Source organism: Anabrus simplex, chromosome 6 (genome assembly GCF_040414725.1).
Source record: "Anabrus simplex isolate iqAnaSimp1 chromosome 6, ASM4041472v1, whole genome shotgun sequence".
NCBI lineage: Eukaryota > Metazoa > Arthropoda > Insecta > Orthoptera > Tettigoniidae > Anabrus > Anabrus simplex.
Window position 1 is genome coordinate 246,083 of NC_090270.1, and position 22,472 is coordinate 268,554.

Here is a 22,472-nt window from a genome sequence, read left to right on the forward strand (position 1 = left end):
AAGATATCCCCACATCCACGTGTCACCTGTATCAAACGCTTTGGTGGTTTCCCAAATGTGCGAAAATGTTTTGCAGATGCGAATACCTGCGCCGGTTTCGTTGCAATCTAACTGCAGTCCTAACTTCACTTTAAGTACTCCAACCTTTTCCCAAGGGCGTTTGAACCAAGATTACTATACTACTGCGATTCCTTCCCAGAACCAATCTACTCTGTCTCAGGTACCTACTACACTGGTTGTTTCTCAAATTTTTGCTAATTTACCTTACCCGTTAACCGCTGTATTTAAGGGTGTATCATAGTTCTATTATAGCCATGGCTCTTCTTCCCCAGTCCTCCTCTTTAAACAATAATCACCACCATCATCACTACTTGCCTTTTCCTATCTGATAGTTGCCAAAATCTTATACGATTATACACTTAAAAACCACATTTGACCTACTTTTTAGTTTTTGCTATTATGTGTGTTTACTTCGCAATAAATATAACTAAATCCCTCCCGGATGATGTATGTAACAGCCCTCTGACAATTGGGACAAGTAATTCTGACATGTATGTAGTTGAATTGCCTGCTGCCATTTCTTGATGGATACAGTACTTTTGTATCCATCTCTTGGCACAGGCCAGAGTAAAGTGTAGCTTCCACCAAAGTTCCAGTCTCATCCATGGCTGTGACAATATGGAAGCTGCTGCGGTATGGGTGGTGCTGAGTAATGACATTCAGAGCACGACTAGTGCATCTGAGTGTTATGAAAGGTGTTGCTCGTAGGGTCAGTCGTGCTGCAATAGCACTTTCTAACCCAGTGAGGAAAGCAATGGCAAACTACCTCACTCCTCGTCTTGCCTAGTACGCCTCATTTTGGTGCTGCCATTGGTTTTTGCGGTTTCCTTATAACCGCATAACCTTTGGTGGTGCTATTTGAGGATCCAACCAGCCTCTGGGCTGATGACCTAACAGACAGACAGATGTAGTTGAAGTGACCTATAATTCCATGGAAATTACCCCATGTATAATAAAATATATCGGTTGCCAAGAATTGTATTCAAGTTGACAGTTACCGAACTGTCCCTTTGTTAGTCTTGAGAACAAGTCTCTTGAAAAGCAAAATCTTATTTTAAGCTCTATCTCCCCGTACATGTCAAATGAATTGCTGTGATTTAGCAGCGGACGACCCACAGAGAGGCCATCAGACTAACCTTTCTCTCCGGAATCGTCTCGACATAATACAAATTACATGTTTCATGGTACATAACCTCTGATTGTGATTCACTCTTCTCATTTGAGGTTAAACAGTGTTCTTGGCAGCATTTTTTTTTTTGTTTTTTGTTAGGGGCTTTAGGTCGCACCAACACAGATAGGCCTAGGAGTTGGAAGGAAACGGCCGTGGTCTTAATTTAGGTACAGCCCCAGCATTTGCCTGGCGGGAAAATGAGAAACCACGGAAAATCATCTTCAGGGCTGCTGACAGTGGGATTCGAACCCACCATCCCTGGATGCAAGCTCACAGCCGCGCGCCCCTAACCGCACAGCCAACTCGCCCAGTCGACAGTATTTAAACATGGTCGGTTGAACATCTGTTTTAGACAGTGTCTAAGTGATAACTGATAAATAACGTCTCTGCAATGCGACAGCCATACTTAGGCATCATCTAAACATAGTTTCTGCAATCGGCCCAGAGTGTCTTTCATTTTTGCACCTTCCATGGCACTTGTGTTTGTTTTGCAATACCTTCATTTTTCAGTGTACCAGACCCATTCCATTTTTTTTCCCCTCTGATTTGTGTTGACAGAGGATGCCCAGCACCACCATGATTGGTTGTCACAATTCATGTCTATCAAGTTGCTCACAGGAATGGAAACAGTCAACACAGAGTTGATGTATCCAACTGAAAGAAGAGGAAACAAGGCAATATCCATTTCAAAATCCCTACAACAGACGGTAACACTGTACAACATTCCACATCTAAGAAAGTTTGGGATACTCAGTGTTGTCGGGGTTAATAGAGGATGCGCTGGCCACATTACTTCCTCTTAAAACAATAATCAGCACCATCTCACTGGACACAGAAACACATTCACTCGTACAATTATCTAAATAACGCCTTGCACAAAAAAAGGTGTGCACAAATAAATGCAAGATAGCAAAACGCTTTATTAGAACTTACCTTGACGAGTCCAGGTAAACTGACCCAAAAGTCATAGTTGGGGATCATCTCTCTTCCCTCGGCACCCCGCAGCAGCTTCAAGGCTAACGCTCCTCCCACGAAGTAGAGCGAAGAAAAGACGATAAACATAATGACCAGAACAGAACCAGTAGACAAATGAGATGTTTCGTCAGGTACGTCATCAGCCACCATACAGAGGTTAGGTCTGGTTATCAACAAGTCCTAAGGAAACAGACATTGGTCAAGATTGCTCTTAAAAACCACAATCCTTACCTTTGAATAACAATTTTTTTTTTTTTTTTTGCTAGGGGCTTTACGTCGCACCGACACAGATAGGTCTTATGGCGACGATGGGATAGGGAAGGCCTAGGAGTTGGAAGGAAGCGGCCATGGCCTTAATTAAGGTACAGCCCCAGCATTTGCCTGGTGTGAAAATGGGAAACCACGGAAAACCATCTTCAGGGCTGCCGATAGTGGGATTCGAACCTACTATCTCCCGGATGCAAGCTCACAGCCGCGTGCCTCTACGCGCACGGCCATCTCACCCGGTAACAATATTTTAAGGCCCAAGCAGATTGTATTGCTATTGTTATATTGAGGAAATAGGAAACTGCACACAGAAAACGTTTGACTTACAGATTAATTCAAAGTAAAAAGTAAAGAGGCTACAAATAAAAAATGAACATGTACTTATACACTGAAAGCATTTATGTAGTTTATTACACAATAAAAAACAACACTGGAACAAATGTTCTTGCACTTTTCCATTTAGGAAAGAAATCAAAAACTTTTGTTTATTTTTTTGGTCTTCACGGCCTCTTTAATAAATCATACCTGCCAACTTCCCGATTTAAGCGGGAGACTCCTGATTATAATACCAATATAAATGGTCCGTTATTGGACATTATAAATTTTCCAGCTACCTCATCCCTGGTTGCCAGCGTTTCGCCCTCGTGTGCTAGGTTGGGCTCATCAGTTGGTACCTAACACACCTACCAAGACACTGCCTAGTGCATACCGTGGAGGCCACTGCATAGGCAGTGCCAATGCACTATGAGAGACTTTATCAAAAATTGATGCCTGCTTGGCCATCAGATGATATGGATGTTGATTCCCATATGGAATCTGAAATATTTGTCCCGAATGAGTAACAAATATTTCAGATTCCCTATGGGAATCAACATCGATATCATCGACAGACTCCCGATTGCAAGTTCTCCACTTCATGACCGTATTGATGAGTATAATCGACAAGTATAATTAAAGGTTCTTTAATTATACTTGTTGAGACTCCCGATTTTCGACAATTTTTCCCGTCTCCCGATTTTCGACAATTTTTCCCGTCTCCCGATTTTAGCCTATTGTTTGGTGAACTTCAAACAATTGTTTTAAAATCCTGCTATTTCAGCTTATTTTATGCCAGTGGCCGGAAGTTCCTTAGCTTATTGGCTGCATTCAAACGAAATATCGATGTTTATAAATGCGAGAAGTGTGCGCAAATGTGCAATGTTTATTGAAACCTGTATATCGCGACGCGTATATCGATTGTCAACCCTCGTTCTCGCGTGCTATGTTTGTGTTCGTTCAAATCAGTCCAGTCGATTCAAGAAACTTGAAAAAAAAAAAAATTTAATATGCTTTACGTCGCACCAACACAGGTCTTATGGTGACGTTGGGATAGGAAAGGCCTATGAGTAGGAAGGAAGGAAGCGGCCGTGGCCTTAAGGTGGTGGTGGTGGTGATTATTGTTTTAAGAGGAAGTACAACTAGGCAACCATCCTCTGTATAACACTAATCAGAGGGAAAAAAATGGAAGGGATCCGACACTTCGAAAAATGAAGGTATCGGCCAAAAGAAGACAAGGGCCACGAAGGGCGTGAAAATGAAAGACTCCCTAGCCCTCGCAAACCTAATAGCGTCGGGGTCGGAAAAGAGCAAGAGTTGACCAAGGGAGGTCGGATAGGATAGATGAAAGTGAGGAGCCTGGCACAAGTAAGTGGAAGCAATTCCAGGACTCAGCTACGGGCCCCGTGGTCGCCAACCCACGCTCCAAAGTTCAGAGCCCCTGGGGCCCCTTTTAGTCGCCTCTTACGACAGGCAGGGGATACCGTGGGTGTTATTCTGCTGCCCCCACCCACAAGGGGACGTGGCCTTAAGGTACAGCCGCAGCATTTGCCCGGTGTGAAAATGGGAAACTACGGAAAACCATCTTCAGGGCTGCCGACAGTGGGATTCCAACCCACTATCTCCCGGATACAAGCTCACAACTGCGTGCCCCTAACCGCATGGCCAACTCACCCGGTGATTCTAAAGACTAGTCGCTAGATATGTAGCCTTTTTTAGTAATTTAGTGTTAGAATTTCAAAACCACTAGTGACATTTCTAGTGATTTTAGGAGCCGTTTGGAGAAAATTCTGTCTAATTTTAATGCATCTCAATATAAATAAAGTAAAATAAATAAAGTCTGTACATTGCTCAGAATTTCTGTGCCAGTCATGACCACAGTAACAAGGGGAAATGCACGTTTTAATTTTCCGTAATTTCTGTCTGTATGTATGTATCTACGTGCATCACGAGAAAACGGCTGAAGAGAATTTAATGAAAATTGGCATATAAAGTCGGGGAATAAGTCGCTACAATCTAGGATACAAATAATTTTATTAACGCTGAGTGAAATGGTAGTTTAGGGGAAGGCACAAATTTTATTTTCAAATATTTATGTTATTATTAGCCCCATTCTTCTTTTCCTACCGCTTTTCCCACACCTGTGGGGTCGTGGGTGCGACTGTGTCGCACATGTGGATTTGGCCCTGTTTTACGGTCGGATGCCCTTCTTCACACCAACTCCATATGGAGGGATGTAATCACTATTGCGTGTTTCTGTGGTGGTTGGTAGTGTAGTGTGTTGTGTGGATATGAAGAGGAGAGTGTTGGGACGGACACAAACACCCAGTCATTGAGCCAGAAGAATTAATCAAAAACCCGGGACCCTCTGAACTGAAGGCCAGTACGCTGACCATTCAGACAACGAGTCGGACACTACGTAACTAAAGTTATATATTATTAAATTTCCTATCATTTATGTATTGTAAATTTTTACCCTACTGGCTATGATAATAGAGATATTCATGAATTTGGATTTTTGTTAGTAAGTCGATATCAGCGCCGAGGTATGAGAAAAAGGGTGAAAAGAATTTAATGAAAATTGGTATGTAAAGTGGGGGAATAAGGAACTACAGTCTACGCTACAAATAATTTTATTCACCTGTTCAAAATCGCAGTTTAGGGGAAGGTGCCAAAAATTTAATTTTTAATTACCTACCTTATTACTCATATCGAAAAGTACTACATGACAAAAGTTATAGAGAATGCTATTTCCAATTATTTATGTCTTATTCAGTTTTATCGTACCGACTATAATAATATTGGTGGTGATGGTGATTAAATTGTGAATTTGAGTATAAGAATGAGAAAAAAGTCATGAAGGAATGATCGCTTGAAAAATAACACAAGAGGGAGTCATGAAAGGAAGGAGGACTCACTTTACATTAGATGTTCTAATATCACAGAGCTGAATGCCTACAATATAGACGGCTCATCACATTGATCAACAATAACATTACATTGACCATTATTTGTTGTGATGTGCTTTGTGTATTCTGCTCCCATTTATCTCCGATAGATGGGATTACTGCTGCGTACCAAGTATAACAGCCTGCCTGAATATTGGTGGGAAGTAGCTGGGGAGTTAGATCTCTCTCTTCTTTAGCATGCCATTCATCTGGTTCATACATTTTCTGATACTACTGGTACGTAACACCAGTGGTATGCGGTGAACACATTCATTACCCCAGCTGAAAATATGTGTTTTAAATACAAGCAATCGTAGCCCCACTACACTCTCTAAAGTCAACATTACAATTTTATAAGGCTGCATTTTTCTTGGAAAGGTCTACCTGACAAAGATCTTCCAAGAATATTTTCAACCACACACTCACACGTATTTCCACCAAATCGATATTCACGGCAGTGACGACATCATCATAACTTAATCTATCCATCCATTAACTAAAGGCTAAGCCTTGTCGCTGCAGCCACATCCCACGAACTTCAGCAGTCCTTTCCATTGTGACACAGGAAGCAAAACCCAGCTGAGTGATTATGTTCCTAAGGTATGAGAGACGTGTTCTTCCTCTTGACTTCTTCCCTAGGACCTTTCCTTCGAAGACATTCTGGAGAAAGGTGTCATGTCGTAGGACATGTCCAAGAAATTTAGCTTTCCTCCGCTCTATTGAATAAATTAAGGTCCGTTTCTCATCAACGTCATTCAAGATTTGGATATTAGTTTTTTTTCTGTCCAACTCGTTCCTGTCAGTCTTCTCCAGAACCACATTTCCGCAGCTTGTAGTATTGATTGTGCTTGTTTTCCCAAAGTCCAGGTCTCACAACCGTAAGTTAGCACACTCCAAACAAAGGTTTTAACAAATTTCTTCCTGGTTTCAATTCCTATGTGCTTATTTAACAATAGATTTTTCCTGCTTTGAAAAACTTGTTTTGCCATAGCAATTCTTCTTTTGACTTCTGTCAGGCACTGATTATCATTGGTAATAACACTACCCAGATAACAAAATTCTTTAACCTGATCTAATTTTTTCACAGCCTAATTTAATGTTTTTTTTCTTTTCAATTTAGTCTTCTTTTGAACGATCATCATTTTTGTTTTCTTTGTGTTTATTTTTAGCCTGAACTTCTCTAGCGTGTTGTTTAGTATACCGAGCATCCTAGTCATTTTGTGCTCTGAATCAGCTATTAATGCAATATCATCCGGTGACGCATCGTGATAGTACTGTCATGGTTTTCACAATAATACACTGGGACTAACAATTTATTTTTTACTTAAAAAGCCTAATCTAAACTGAATCAGCAAAATTTAACTGATATTTTACTGTTGCCAAAGTTTTATAGTTTCACTTGCCTACTGAGTGTACATGCATTAACGACAATTGAGGGAAAATATTCGCCACGATGTATAACGCACACGTTATATTCATGAAGAATGCCACAGAACTCATGAAATCTTCACCTATAATCCAAGAGGAACACTACAAAAATTCACTCTATACCACCAACAAAGAAAATTCTTTTACTTTGCACTTAGCTCTGTGTTCAAGCTGGGTAACCTAAATATTTTTCTGCAGCTATCGGAGAACATACTTTACACGTGCCATCAATGAATTGCTTGAAAAAACTGTATGCATGCTAAACCCAAGAATAAAATATATTATTCTATATTACAGTACAATTGATTTCATAAAATGGCTCTATTTTTATTGGTAAGGTGATGTGCAAGTAGCTATACTGTTAACATGTTGATATTTTTCTTGTAGTCTCTAGTGTGTGTCGCAGAACACTTTGAGTGTCAAGTATTAAAACTAGCATACCTTATCCAAGCTAGCTGGCCTGTCGCCATAAATTGTTGTCATGGGAGTGTCCACAGTCCCGCCCTGGTCCCAGGACAAGGAAGCTTCAAGGGCATGCGTCAACCAAGCGACTTAAATTTCACAGGGGTAGCTCTCTTTTGCGCCAGCAAGGAAACCCATCTCACTGGAGAACCTGAACTGCGGCAGTGCGAGCGGACTGTCGAGACAGCTGTACTTGGCATGGTTTAGATGTCTGCAATTTTTTAAACATTATAAAAAGCATTCGAGGGAATAATAAGAAAATGTTAATACAAAGTTACTTACCCCAGCATCGGGGTTCAGTGCACGCCACTCCGTAACACACTGGATCATCGTAGTATTCTAGCTATTTGATCCCTACTCTGAGGCAGTGACTGGAATGAGCAGTGTGCACACTTAAATAGAATAATGACACGGGAGTGTTCGCAGATGTCTGCGGCCTGGTCATTCTAGCTCTGGAACTTTGAACTGTTAGACAGACACTGCAGTACTTTTCGTTAAAAGTGAGAAAATTTGCTGTTTTTCATTTTATGAATATTTCATATGACAACATTGCTTTTAATCGCGACATTCGTACTGACGTCATTGTAATGACCTATGTTGATTTCAGTTGGGAAAACTATAAGGGCAGTCTTTCTGAGAATTCCGCAGCAAAGCACGGGTTCATCAGCCAGTTATTTGATACAAATAGCATTGCGCTTTGCATAATCGCGCGAGCGCTTGATGCAATGTATTAATCTATGCATTTGCTAAGTAATGGCATCTAAGTGCATGACTGACCCACACTTGTGGAGCATGAGTTAATACTATTTTTGGAAGGCTTATCAGAGACTGATCATCTCACTAACATACTTCCTGTGAGTGAATAGAGATGTGTAATCTTTAGCCTTGTAGCCTAGTATAGCAACAGTCGGCCTTTGACACAATAAGTATTATAAATATACAATAGTACTGTATTGTGCAAGACATGTAGAATAAGCAGTTTTGATCAATTGCATCTCCTGATTTTTCTTGATTTTCATATCAGAATCTCCTGATTTTTGTCTTTTAAAGTTGGCAGGTTTGGATAAATACTAATTTTCAAGATTGCAGGAAAATTAACAGCTCCTTTGTAACACACCATCGCCACTGAGCCGAGTTGGCGATGCGGTCAAGGGCGTGCAGTAGTGAGCTCACATTCAGGAGATAGTGGGCTCCGACCCCACTGTCGGCAGCCCTGAAGAGGGTTTTCTGTGGTTTCCCATTTTCACACCAGGCAAATGCTGGGGTTATACCTTAATTAAGGCCACGGCTGCTTCCTTCCTGCTCCTAGCCCTTTCCTATCCCATCATCCTGTCTCTGTCAGTTTGACATAGAGCCAATTGTAAAAAAAAAACAACTGTCACCAACAATGGAAATTTTGCAAGTCCATAATTTATCGCAACTTCTGTTTCTTCCACTGCATCATTCAAATCTGTATATGCTCCTAATTGGGAAGGAACGCTAAGGACGACACAAACAGCCAACCCCCAAGCTAGGGATATTAATCATTTACAATTAAAAACCCTTGACCGAGCCGGGAATCAAAGCCGGGGCTGCCAGACGACGCGTTGCCCCCTACACCGTGGGGCCAGACTTACAGTTGAATACAGGGTCATATTGGTATTAGAAAACAAGTGTGAAATATGCTGTTTTTGAAGGTTTCCATATCACCTGCTACTATCTACAGGGACCAGCTTGTTGCTTTTCAACATATCATTACATCATGGCTGTAATGAATAACCAATGTTATAGAGATAGAAAATTTACTAGAGCAATATAAAAATAATGCTTAGTGTGTGTTTATCGTAACATCAAACTTTGTTATCTGGAATTTCGGCTGAACAATTAGCTCCTGTACAGATAATGAATAGTCAATGTTATCTTTTTCTGTAAGGGAGACTGGTTCACAGAGCAAACAGTCAGATCTCAGGCTATATCTGAGATTTTAAAATTATTTGGTTCATGGCATTGTTATACACAAAACCACATCCCTATCTAAACAGCTGCTGAAACCACATCTGATGGCCAGGCAGGCAATTTTTTTTTTTTTGAGGCAAAGTTTCTCATAGTGCACTGGCACTGCCGGTGGCTCCAAGTAGCCTACGCTGTGGCCTCCATGGTATGCACTAGCCATACGACTTGGTAGGTGTGCTATTTACCAACTGATGAGCCCAACTTAGCACACGGGGGCAAAACGCTGGCAACCAGGAATGAGCTGGAAAATTTATAATGTCCATTAACGGACCAACTATATTTGTACCACATGTGTACAGCAGTGTGATAATAATAATAATAATAATAATAATAATAATAATAATAATAATAATAATAATAATAATAATGACACCAATATTGACAGGAAGTACAGTGAAAAAATCTCCAAGTACAAAGAACTTGCAGAAGAGATAAAGAGGATCTGGAAGATGAAACTGGTACGAATAGTTCCTGTGATTCTGTCAGTCAACGGCCTCATTCCACATACACTTCACAAGAGTCTGCGAGAACTGGGTCTTCCACCGAACATCTACAGAATTATGCAACATTCTGTCCTCCTGTCAACATGCAACATTGTGCGATCGTTCCTCTCGCAAGAATGAAGATCCCGTGATCTACAGTTTTGTATATACCTGTACATCAACGTTTGTATTATAATGTGTAAATACTTTAATTATGTAAGGCACTTGGTGCATCCCGTGCCCCATTACTACCCATATTTCCTTGTGGAGAAGTGTATGAATAATAATAATAATAATAATAATAATAATAATAATAATAATAATAATAATAATAATAATAAACCTATATATCCTATAGCACAACAAGTTTGCATGGGTTCATACTGTCAGGAGAGTATTTCAAGGAAATTCCTTCATGACTGAGCTCCAAGTTGTACCATAATTACTATAATTATTTTCATTTCCGTGTTGATGAATGACATTTTTGTATAGGGATTGTTCGATAGATGTTCCAATCAACACTGTCAATTAATTTATAAGAAATTTAATAAATAAGTACCTTTAATAGTAAATAAGTACTGGTTTCAATTCACTTGGAACCATTTTCAGCTCATACAATACATAAATTAAGAAGAAATTATATAACACACACATTACAAACAGATAGCCTCAGAATACACTTGAAGTAACCAAAAAATGTTGTGTCGTGTAAAACAATGTTAGGTATAAAAATAGATTCCTTGAAGTCGAAATGCACAATTCATTAAGTTGAAGACTTGTCCCGAAATGTTCCACAGTGCTTATGAACTGTCGATGGGGTAATGTGATGTTTGTGATCCTGTGAGGAAGTTGACACAATTTGCTGGAACTTTCAAAAGAGTTAAAACACACAAACTAATTTATCACATTATAAACTCTGTTATAAAATTTACAACAGTGCCATTGTTGAGAGCAATCGAGTAGATATTTGGAGCTGATGTCCAGTTCTGAAAGGTTATAGGAATTGAAATTACCCAACTGACATTTGTTTAGAAGAATGTGATGGCGTGTTGAGGAGTTGGGGGAACATCCATACTTACTCACTGGTTGACTGTTAAGATGGAAAGGAACAGCCAATGTGTAGATCTTAGTAGTTGTATCGGTCATTGAGAATGTGAAAGAATGTACAGAATGTAGAGAAAAAATAAAAGAGAACTGTAAAGACTGGAATGTGGCTTGTCTCTAACTTAATGCATGACTAACAGTACTTACTTACTCCCTTGCTCCTCGCTCTCCTGATCACGCGACTAGGTAAGTTAGAATTGCACTGATTGTCTGTGTTTGTTTGGGTGGAGTTTGTTGCTGGACGATGCCAGCAGACAGGCTTAAGGAGGGTTGTACTGCGATACATGAATTAGTTGACAAATTTTGGGTACAGGGAAATAAATCGATAAACCTTAGAGAAACTAAAGATGATCATCTGCCAACTAAGAAATTTGATTTCTCAGAGGGAATTAAGAGTGATGGATAATTTCATCAGTAGGAAAGCAGTTTGAAAAATACAGGTGAGTGAGTACATGTAATATTATTAGCCAATAGGGTGATGTGTTTCTGTCCGTAGACTCACAAGTGTCATTTCTGACATTCTGATTTCTACTACCACATTGTAGAGAAATCAAGCTCTGTACTGCAGCCAGCTATGCCCGAGTTTTCACTCATTTTGGTGATAAAAGATATGTAAGCTTGATAAACACTTACTGCACACTGTTGGCAACTTACATGTAATAAGGGTACTAGCGGGACCGACTCATTACATTTTAAGTGAACAGCTGTCATTCTGAAAACACAAAGAAAACAATTACCACTGACTCAGAAGAACAAACAACACATTATTATTGACAAATACATTGCAACTACTCACTAATTTACAACAATACATACAAACATTATCATTATAGACTGTTATGACGTTCTCTATTTGAAACTAGTGTTGTGGCCTCATTTAGTTCTATACCTCTTATCTTTAAATCGTTAGAAACCGAGTCTAACCATTGCCTTCTTGGTCTCCCTCTACTTCTCTTACCCTCCATAACAGAGTCCATTATTCTCCTAGGTTACCTATCCTCCTCCATTCGCCTCATGTGACCCCACCACCGAAGCCGGTTTATGCGTACAGCTTCATCCATCGAGTTCATTCCTAAATTAGCCTTTATCTCCTCTTTTCGAGTACCCTCCTGCCATTGTTCCAACCTGTTTGTACCAGCAATCATTCTTGCTACTTTCATGTCGGTTACTTCTAACTTATGAATAAGATATCCTGAGTCCACCCAGCTTTCGCTCCCATAAAGCAAAGCTGGTCTGAAAACCGAGTGATGTAAAGACGGTTTCATCTGGGACCTGATTTCCTTCTAACAGAATACCGTTGATCGCAACTGCGAACTCACGGCATTAGCTTTACTACACGTTGATTCAATCTCACTTACTATATTACCATCCTGGGAGAACACACAACCTAAATACTTGCAGTTATCGACCTGTTCCAGCTTTGTATCACCAATCTGACATTCAATTCTGTTGAATTCCTTACCTACTGACATCAATTTAGTCTTCGAAAAGCTAATTTTCATACCATATTCGTAGCACCTATTTTCATGTTCCAAGATATTTGACTGCAGGCTTTCGGCACAATCTGCTATTAAGACCAAGTCGTCAGCATAGGCCACTGCTTACTAAATTTCCACCTAACTGAATCCCTCCCTGCCATTTTATACCTTTCAGCAGATGATCCATGAAAACTACAAACAGCAAAGGTGAAAGATTACAGCCTTGTCTAACCCCTGTAAGTACCCAGAACCAGGAACTCATTCTACCATCAATTCTCGCTGAAGCCCAATTGTCAACATAAATGCCTTTGATTGATTTTAATAATCTACCTTTAATTCCATAGTCCCCCATCTTTTCCCTCGGTACCCTGCCATATGCTTTCTCTAGATCTACGAAACATAAACACAACTGCCTATTCCTTTTGTAGCATTTTTCAATTACCTGGCGCGTACTGAAAATCTGATCCTGACAGCCCCTCTGTGGTCTGAAACCACACTGGTTTTCATCCAACTTCCTCTCAACTACTGATCGCACCCTCCCTTCCAAGATGCCAGTGAATACTTTGCTGGGTATACTAATCAATGAGATACCTCGATAGTTGTTGCAATCCTTCCTGTTCCCTTGCTTATAGATAGGTGCAATCACTGCTATCGTCCAATCTGAAGGTACCTTACCAACACTCCATGCTAATCTTACTACTCTATGAAGCCATTTCATCCCTGCCTTCCCACTATACTTCACCATTTCAGATCTAATTTATTCCTGCTGCTTTATGACAATGGAGTTTATTTACCATCCTTTCCACTCCCTCAAGTGTGATTTCACCAACATCATTTTCCTCCTCCCCATGAGCTTGGCTGTTTGCAACACCACTACCATTCTAATCGTTATAATTCTTGTTTTATTTTCCACCTAATTCAATACATAAAAATGTTTAATGTCTCTAGAATCTTACACATGTTTAGAACATTACAAATACTTGAACATCAGTAAATTGTGATCAATGTCTAGTCCATCACAGCTATATTTTGTTAATTCTTTTTAATTAATGTTAACTAGTGGTAATATTTTATTGGTGTAAAATAATTTTAATGATCAAATTGTTTATATGAAAGTTCAATGTAAGGACTTACCCTTGAGATATTTGTTCAAATTAGGCTGAAGATGTTCGATATAACGAGTGAAACATGTCCCTGTTGGTGTGGTATTGTAATAAAATGTCCTTCTAGAGACAAAAAACATATTTATGTATTGAATTAGGTGGAAAATAAAACAAGAATTGTAACAATTAGTATTAAGTTCAATATGGGTAAAAACATGAAAATAGTCTTAAACAACATACACATTCTGTCGAAAAGCTTTACCACTCCGATTTCCTTCCTAACGTCCTCATTTCTTACCCTGTACTTTCTTATCATACTTCATAAAAATTTAATTTGACTGGCCTGGATTTTATTCTCCCGACTTTTTGTCAGTATTGGGCAGTAGTATATCTATACACTGAGTGGCCAAAAGTCATGGGAAGACACTGAAAGTGATGTTAATAACGAGTTGCTCCTCCGCGAACCCTCAAAACGGCAGCATACAGCAAGGCATCGACTCTACAATGTGTTGGAATTGTTCTGGGAGGGATCTGCACCCATGCATATTGCACTGCTACCCACAATGCCTCTTAAGTAGGCGCCACCAGTGAATAAGATGTGTAGTGGTAGTGCATCTTATATCCATCTGTAAAGGACTGCGCTTTGTTTGTGGTTTCCAGTGGGTATTTGTGATTTTATTTTGGGTGCTGAGTTTGTGTTAGTATTATCTAGTGAGTTCACGTTCATTTAATAGTGTTTCAGGGTCATATTTATCAGTTTTGTGCCCTAATATCTACCATCTTGTTCACTGCTACAATCGTTCCACAGATATCACTACTTAGAGGGAAACTCGTATATCTATTTTAAATATTTTGCTCTAACTGGCACCCATTTTGTTTCATCTGCCATCACTACCATGGAGACTACAAAGACGATATGCACTCTACTCTCTTTTCACGCGGTTGCCTAGGTCACAGAGCCTGCCCATTTCGTCAGCCATCTTAAGGAGGACAATTTTTGGTACGACGTGTAGACAACCTCCAAGATGGTGTACCCTGGGCAATGGACTGCAAGAGCAGGATGGCAGAAAGTCTACACAAACGGTAACCGAAGAAGATCTCTTATCTCTCCTGGTTTTTATGATCTACAAACTTATCCCAATGGCTCCTTTAAGAACCAATTCACACAGAACTCAAAATGCATTGGACCTTGTGCCCATGTCCTACAACTGAACATTGAAGGCATATCCAAAGATAAATGCAAATACCTGAGTAAATTATCTAAATAACATAAAATTGATCTCATCGCCCTACAAGAAACCCATCTAAAAGATGATCAGGTAGACTCTAGAGCAAGAATACCCAGTTATAAAATTGTAGGCATGCTTGGTTCAGAGATTTATGGTTCTATCATGTACATTCGCCAGGACATATCCGACTACAGTGTTAGTTCTTGCTACCAACAAAGTAATACTGAAATCATCTCTGTCAACGTAATGGGAACAACAATATCTGCAGTGTAAAAACCACCACAGGAACACTGGCCAGATCGCCCTCTTCCAAACATACCCTAAGTCATCCAGGTGTTTACCTTGGTGATTTCAACTGTCATCACACTTCATGGGGGTATGACAAAAATGACGAAAACGGAGAAAAGCTATCAGACTGTATGGACCAGAACCAACTTCATCTGTCCTACGATGCAAGACCAAAAATCTTTCCATTCTGCTAGATACCAATATAAATAGTCCGTTATTGGACATTATAAATTTTCCAGCTAACTCATTCCTGGTTGCCAGCGTTTCGCCCTCGTGTGCCAGGCTGGGCTCATCACCTACCAAGACGCTGGCTAGTGCATACCATGGAGGCCACTGCATAGGCTAATTGTAGCCACCGGCAGTGCCAATGCACTATGAGAGACTTTGTCTCATTATCAAAAATTGATGCCTGCTTGGCCATCAGATGATAAAGATGTTGATTCCCATAGGGAATCTGAAATATTTGTTCCGAATGAGTAAATTTATAATACCAATATAAATGGTCCGTTATTGGACATTATAAATTTTCCAGCTAACTCATTCCTGGTAGCCAGCGTTTCGCCCTCGTGTGCCAGGCTGGGCTCATCAGTTGGTACCTAGCACACCTACCAAGATGTTGGCTAGTGCATACCATGGAGGCCACTGCATAGGCTAATTGTAGCCACCGGCAGTGGCAAATGCACTATGAGAGACTGTCTCATTATCAAAAATTGATGCCTGCTTGGCCATCAGATGATAAAGATGTTGATTCCCATAGGGAATCTGAAATATTTGTTCCGAATGAGTAAATTTATAATACCAATATAAATGGTCCGTTATTGGACATTATAAATTTTTCAGCTAACTCATTCCTGGTTGCCAGCGTTTCGCCCTCGTGTGCCAGGCTGGGCTCATCAGTTGGTACCTAGCACACCTACCAAGACGCTGGCCAAGCAGGCATCAATTTTTGCTAATGAGACAAAGTCTCTCATAGTGCATTGGCACTGCCAGTGGCTACAATTAGCCTATGCAGTGGCCTCCATGGTATGCACTAGCCAGCGTCTTGGTAGGTGATGAGCCCAGCCTGGCACACGAGGGCGAAACGCTGGCAACCAGGAATGAGTTAGCTGGAAAATTTATAATGTCCAATAACGGACCATTTATATTGGTATTATAAATTTACTCATTCGGAACAAATATTTCAGATTCCCTATGGGAATCAATATCTTTATCATCTGATGGCCAAGCAGGCATCAATTTTTGATAATGAGACAAAGTCTCTCATAGTGCATTGGCACTGCCGGTGGCTACAATTAGCCTATGCAGTGGCCTCCATGGTATGCACTAGCCAGTGTCTTGGTAGGTGATGAGCCCAGCCTGGCACACGAGGGCGAAACGCTGGCAACCAGGAATGAGTTAGCTGGAAAATTTATAATGTCCAATAACGGACCATTTATATTGGTATTATAAATTTACTCATTCGGAACAAATATTTCAGATTCCCTATGGGAATCAACATCTTTATCATTCTGCTAGATGGCGTAAAGACACCAATCCTGATCTCTGCCTAATAACAATGGATGCTAACCATATTCCTTTACCTCACACAAGATATTTACTATCAGGTTTTCCACGCAGCCAGCATCGTCCAATTATTTTAACCATCGGTTTACAAGTCTCATTAATTACAACAAAACAGAAACCCAGATGGAATTTCAAGAAAGCGCAATGGGTGAAGTATTCTCATGAGGTTGATTCTCATCTTTGCTGGATTCCACCTAAACTAGAGAATTTTAAACGCTTTGTTGGAACAATTATTGAAGCAGCAAAACGTAACATACCTCGTGGGTATAGAAGGAACTACATTCCTTGCTAGAATGAAGAGACTGAAGAGATTGCTAAAGCATACGAAGAAAACGGAGATCCTGCCTTGGGCATGCAGATTCTACAATCCTTGAACACCCAAAGAAGGGAGCACTGGCATAGCACAACACAAGGTCTTGATTTTACTCACTCCAGTCACAAAGGTTGGTCACCTCTTAGAAAACTTGGAGCAGCAACACCACTGCAGATTTCCAGAACTGAACTTAATCCATCTTCCCGTCGCACAACACATTAAAAAGAGGTCAGAAGATGTTCTGATAGATGCCTGCCAATACAAAATTATACACAAGAGTCTTAAAGCAATCAATGATCAGCTGGATGATAACCCATTTTATTTCTCTCCTTTTACGAGTGCTGAACTCAATCAAGCAATTCGATCCTTGAAATCGGGAAAAGCAGCTGGTCTGGATGGTATATTCCCAGAATTCATAACTCACCTAGGAAGTAATGGCAGGAAGTGGCTCAGGAATTTCTTCTCAGATATCATCGCCAAAGGACAAACACCATCAGAGTTCAAAATTGCAAAAATCATCGCAATCCTTAAACCTAGGAAACCAGCAGATGACCCAGCAAGCTACCGCCCAATTTCACTCCTCAGCGTTTGCTATAAAATTCTGGAATGCCTAATTTACAACAGAATGTACTGCACATTAGACAGCAGAATACGAACAGAACAGGCTGGATTCAGGGAAAAACAAAGCTGTTGCGAGCATGTCTTAGCTTTAACACCCTTTTTAGAACCAGGTTTCCAAAGAGGATTGAAAACATCCGTGGCTTTTAGAAGTGAAGCTTCCACGGTGTGAATTATTTAATTTAATTCTGGGTTGAACCGTGTTGTACTTGTACGCACATCACGTACAGTTTGCCGACGTTTCAAATACATTGCAGTATTCTTTGTCAAGGCGACTGAAATACCCCTACTCGATCCGAGGTAATCAGTTTCCCAGGCAGAAATTACATTACTAGAGTGGCCTTGATCTTGGCCTTTTATATCCTAGCCTTTCTGGCTGATGTAAGCCCTGGCTGTCTCGTGAGAATTCGGAAAGTATGTGTCACAGCCAGGTAGTGGATACTTGCCCGCGCCGTTATGTAATGGGGTTGCGGCCCGTGTGTTTATGTTGTGGTCTGTATGTCTTAAACTATGAATGATAGGCATCCAAGAATTACTGATTTTATATCCTTCTTCTAAATTTATGTTGTTCGGATGTTTCTTGATTTCGATAGCCTCGCGGATTTTCCTTTCCAGATTCCAAGGGATAGCTGCTAGGATCTTGGTCTTGTCAAATGATATTCCATGCCTAGTTTCGTAGGAATGCTTGGCTACTGCTGAAATATCTGTGTTTTGGTTCTTGGTGTGACGGATATGTTATTTTAGGCGGGTGGAGATCAGACGTATTGTCTCACCTACATAACAAGCTCCGCAGCTACATTCAATGTGATACACTCCAGGGGCCTGTAGTTCTATTGTCTCTTTTACTGGTGGTAGATAATGGGCTAGCTTCCGGTGAGGTTTATAGATAGTTTTTATGTTGTATTTGTCCAGTATCTTGCCGATCCTGTCTGTAGTGTTTTTAATGTATGGCAGTATTGCTTATTACAAGATATTAGAATCATTCCGTATTGACGGTTTTCACTTTACAAAGGTGAAAAATGAGAGTATCCTCCTAATTCAATACAATAAATATTCCGTCATTAGATGGAGTAAACAAATTCAAACATGTTTCGGCTCGTTTGAGCCATCTTCAGTGAAAAATGAGGGGGGATTTGAAATAATTTGAAATAATTTCACTGAAGATAGCTCAAACGAGCCGAAACATGTTTGAATTTGTTTACTCCATCTAATGACGGAATATTTATTGTATTGAATTAGGAGGATACTCTCATTTTTCACCTTTGTAAAGTGGCAGTATCGCTGTTTTCTGGCGGGTGAAACATGGCATCAGGGTACTCTAGGGCCAAAAAGGGATGCAGATGGTCTGAAAGAGTTTTTTTTTTTTTTTTTGCTATGGGCTTTACGTCGCACCGACACAGATAGGTCTTATGGCGACGATGGGATAGGAAAGGCCTAGGAGTTGGAAGGAAGCGGCCGTGGCCTTAATTAAGGTACAGCCCCAGCATTTGCCTGGTGCGAAAATGGGAAACCACGGAAAACCATTTTCAGGGCTGCCGATAGTGGGATTCGAACCTACTATCTCCCGGATGCAAGCTCACAGCCGCGCGCCTCTACGCACACGGCCAACTCGCCCGGTGGTCTGAAAGAGTGTCCACATAACGTGAACCTGTCAGCGCTCCCTGCAGCCAGACAATGGGGCCTAATTGTGACCATGAGAATGCCACCCAGACCAGAACTGAGCCACCTCCAGCCTGGAAACAACAGTGTTGACACAGCTTCATGGGGCATACGCCACAATCTCACACGCCCATCCCCTCGATAACAGGAACTGGGGTTCATTGAGACATACCACATGCCGCCACTGTTCCATGGTCCATTGCCGAAGTTTGCAGGCACATGCAAGTCTTTGAGCTCTGCGCTGAGGTGTCAACAAAAGGGCACGAGTTGGTCATCAGTTGGTGAAGCCTATGCGGTGTAGTTGGCTCCTTACAGTCCTGGTATTAATGGGTTCCCTACTCCCAACATTCAACTGGGTGGTGATCTGATCCACACTAGCTCTCGAGCACCCAGTATGGTTCTGCAGAGGAGACACGATATCTGTTTGTTAAACACCTGTGGTCTTCCTGTGCGGCAGTTTACGCAGGTGGTAACATTCTTTCCGTGACATTGAAGATCCACCCTCCACACCGTTGACCTCGGAAACCCGAATTCGCGTGTAATCTCCGCAATGCTATGACCCATGCGCCATGTGCCGATGATCATCCCACGTTCAAAGTCGGTTAACTGGCGACGTGTTGCAATCTTCACAAGAGTGATGTCTGTGACAGACTGCTCAGCTATGCCGCAGCTAGCCACAACGCTCAGGGGTCATACACAACATGTTTTCTAATGATTATTGGCCAATCAGTGTTAATCACCTCACCACACTTCCTTCCTCCACAGCAGGTTTCTCACACTCTGGTAGAATGTATTTCCCTGTTGAATCCTTTTAGTGATCTCCATGTCCACCCCTGCAACTTGGAGCTCTCCAAAATTTAAAGGTTTTATTCCTTTATTTCTATAATTCCCCTCTCTTTCTCCTCTAGTCAACACCATTGTCTTGCTCTCGTCCACACCGATTTTCATTCCAAACTTTTCAATAATCGCACTCAACGAGTTGAACTGTCCTTGTTCTTCCTGTCCATTTGTTCCTTACACCATAATATCATCTAGTTCTCGGTCCTTTTATTTTAGCTTTGTCTCCTTCACAACTTTGTCCACAACGATTATGAATAACACTTCATAAACTAGAGAAGAAATAATATTACTTTAAAAAAATTACAAAATGTGAAATTTCATTTACTTATTTATATAGCAAATGGCTTTTAGTACTGGGAGTATCCTAGGACGTGTTTAGCTCTTTCTATTTGATGCTTATGGGCGAGTTGTGCAGACGATGATGATGAGGTAAGGAGAATGTTTATGCTAGGGGCTTTACGTCGCACCGACCCAGATAGGTCTTATGGCGACGATGGGATAGGAAAGGCCTAGGAGTTGGAAGGAAGCGGCCGTGGCCTTAACTAAGGTACAGCCCCAGCATTTGCCTGGTGTGAAAATGGGAAACCACGGAAAACCATCTTCAGGGCTGCCGACAGTGGGATTCGAACTTACTATCTCCCGGATGCAAGCTCACAGCCGCGCGCCTCTACGCGCACGGCCAACTCGCCCGGTAAAGGAGAGTGTGAAACCCAGTGTCTGCACATAGTTACTCTGGTCGAATAACACCAAGAGGTCTACTCAAAGCTTAACGTCTCCATCTGATGGATAAATCACCATCAACAGCGTCATGTGCCCTCACTCCATATGAATACATGGAATAAATAAAATGGCGTATGCCAGGAATGTCTGAGGACAAGTTCAGCTCGCCAGATGCATGTCTTTTTTATTTGACTCCCGTAGGCGACCTGTGTGTCGCGATGACAATGAAATTATGATGAAGACAACACATACACCCAGCCCCCGGGCCAGCGAAATTAGCCAATGATCGTTAAAAGTCCCGACCCTGCCGAGAATCGAACCCGAGACCCCTGTGACCAAAGGTGAGCATGCTAACCATTTAGCCATGGAGCCGGACAATACAGTGGAGAAATTTGGTATTTAATAACTTAAAAATTTTCCCTTACATGTAACCTGACCTAATTACAACATAGCCACTCAAGATATCCATGCAAAATTAACAAAATATTCAATTTTATTATGTAAGTTAGTGTAGCATAATAATTACAAGGCAATAAGAAATAATTTCCAACACAACTTACCACAGACTGAGCAGTACAATGTAGTTTATCAATGTAAATACAACTTTTATTTGTCCTGAGTTCCTAATCATTTACCACCTGTATTTATCTTTATGATCTTTCCTTTTCCTGTATTCCTATCCTACACTTGCCCATCGCGACTGAAAATCTATCAGCATTGAAGCCTGCTGTGCTGATGAAGCTCATCGGAGGATGAGGAGAGCGCTCATCTATTTGAAAATATGGTTCTTTTGTCTTTTCATATTCGTCCTTGTCTCGTCTCACCTGTCACTGTCTGTCTCTCTATACATGACGTGATTTGACACTTGTTTATTCCTTTCAAATCCAAACTGACACACATATTTCCAATGCCTTAACCCTAGGACTTAACAATACATCAAGCTGCACGTGAGAGTCAACGTCTTACCTACTACTGTGCTCATCTGGTGGCTCAACAGCTTTGTCCAGACCACCCGTGTGATTGAACACACACACCTAAAATGAAACAAAAAATCATTTTAAAATAAGTTAGCTACCAAGAGTGGTAGAGAACAAAACAGTGAGCCAGTGAGTCTGTCTGTCTACATAGGGCCACTTTTAGTGGCCTATACACGGCACAACCACTGGCTGCTTTTAGAAATATGCCACATTACAAGATACAGTGAAACCTCAGAATGCGAGTAACTTGGTCTACGAATGTTTTGCAAGATGAGCAAACATTTAAAATAAATTTTAACTTGATAAGCGAGTGAGGATCCGCAATACAAGCATCACGTGTGCCTACATTTTCCCCTCTCCTGTGCTTTTGTTGAATGGATGAACAAGGTCTTTGGTCCTGTAGTGAAGAAATACCTTTCAGAAAATAATCTGCCACTCAAAGTCTTGCTGGTTATGCACAATTCTCCTGCTCATCCTCCA

At 40.9% G+C, this 22,472-nt stretch overlaps 1 protein-coding gene across 1 annotated transcript in view; it reads right to left on the reverse strand.

The window, feature by feature from the left end:
- The window catches only part of LOC136875414 (uncharacterized), a 169,429-nt gene that overhangs the window by 38,423 nt on the left and 108,534 nt on the right, over positions 1–22,472 (reverse strand). Inside the window, exons 5-7 of the mRNA XM_068228056.1 lie at positions 21,982–22,049; positions 11,859–11,916; positions 2,165–2,386 (exon numbers count right to left, since the gene is read on the reverse strand). Of these exons, the coding sequence (XP_068084157.1) occupies positions 2,165–2,386; positions 11,859–11,916; positions 21,982–22,049 (348 nt within the window). The remainder of the gene's footprint in view (positions 1–2,164; positions 2,387–11,858; positions 11,917–21,981; positions 22,050–22,472) is intronic.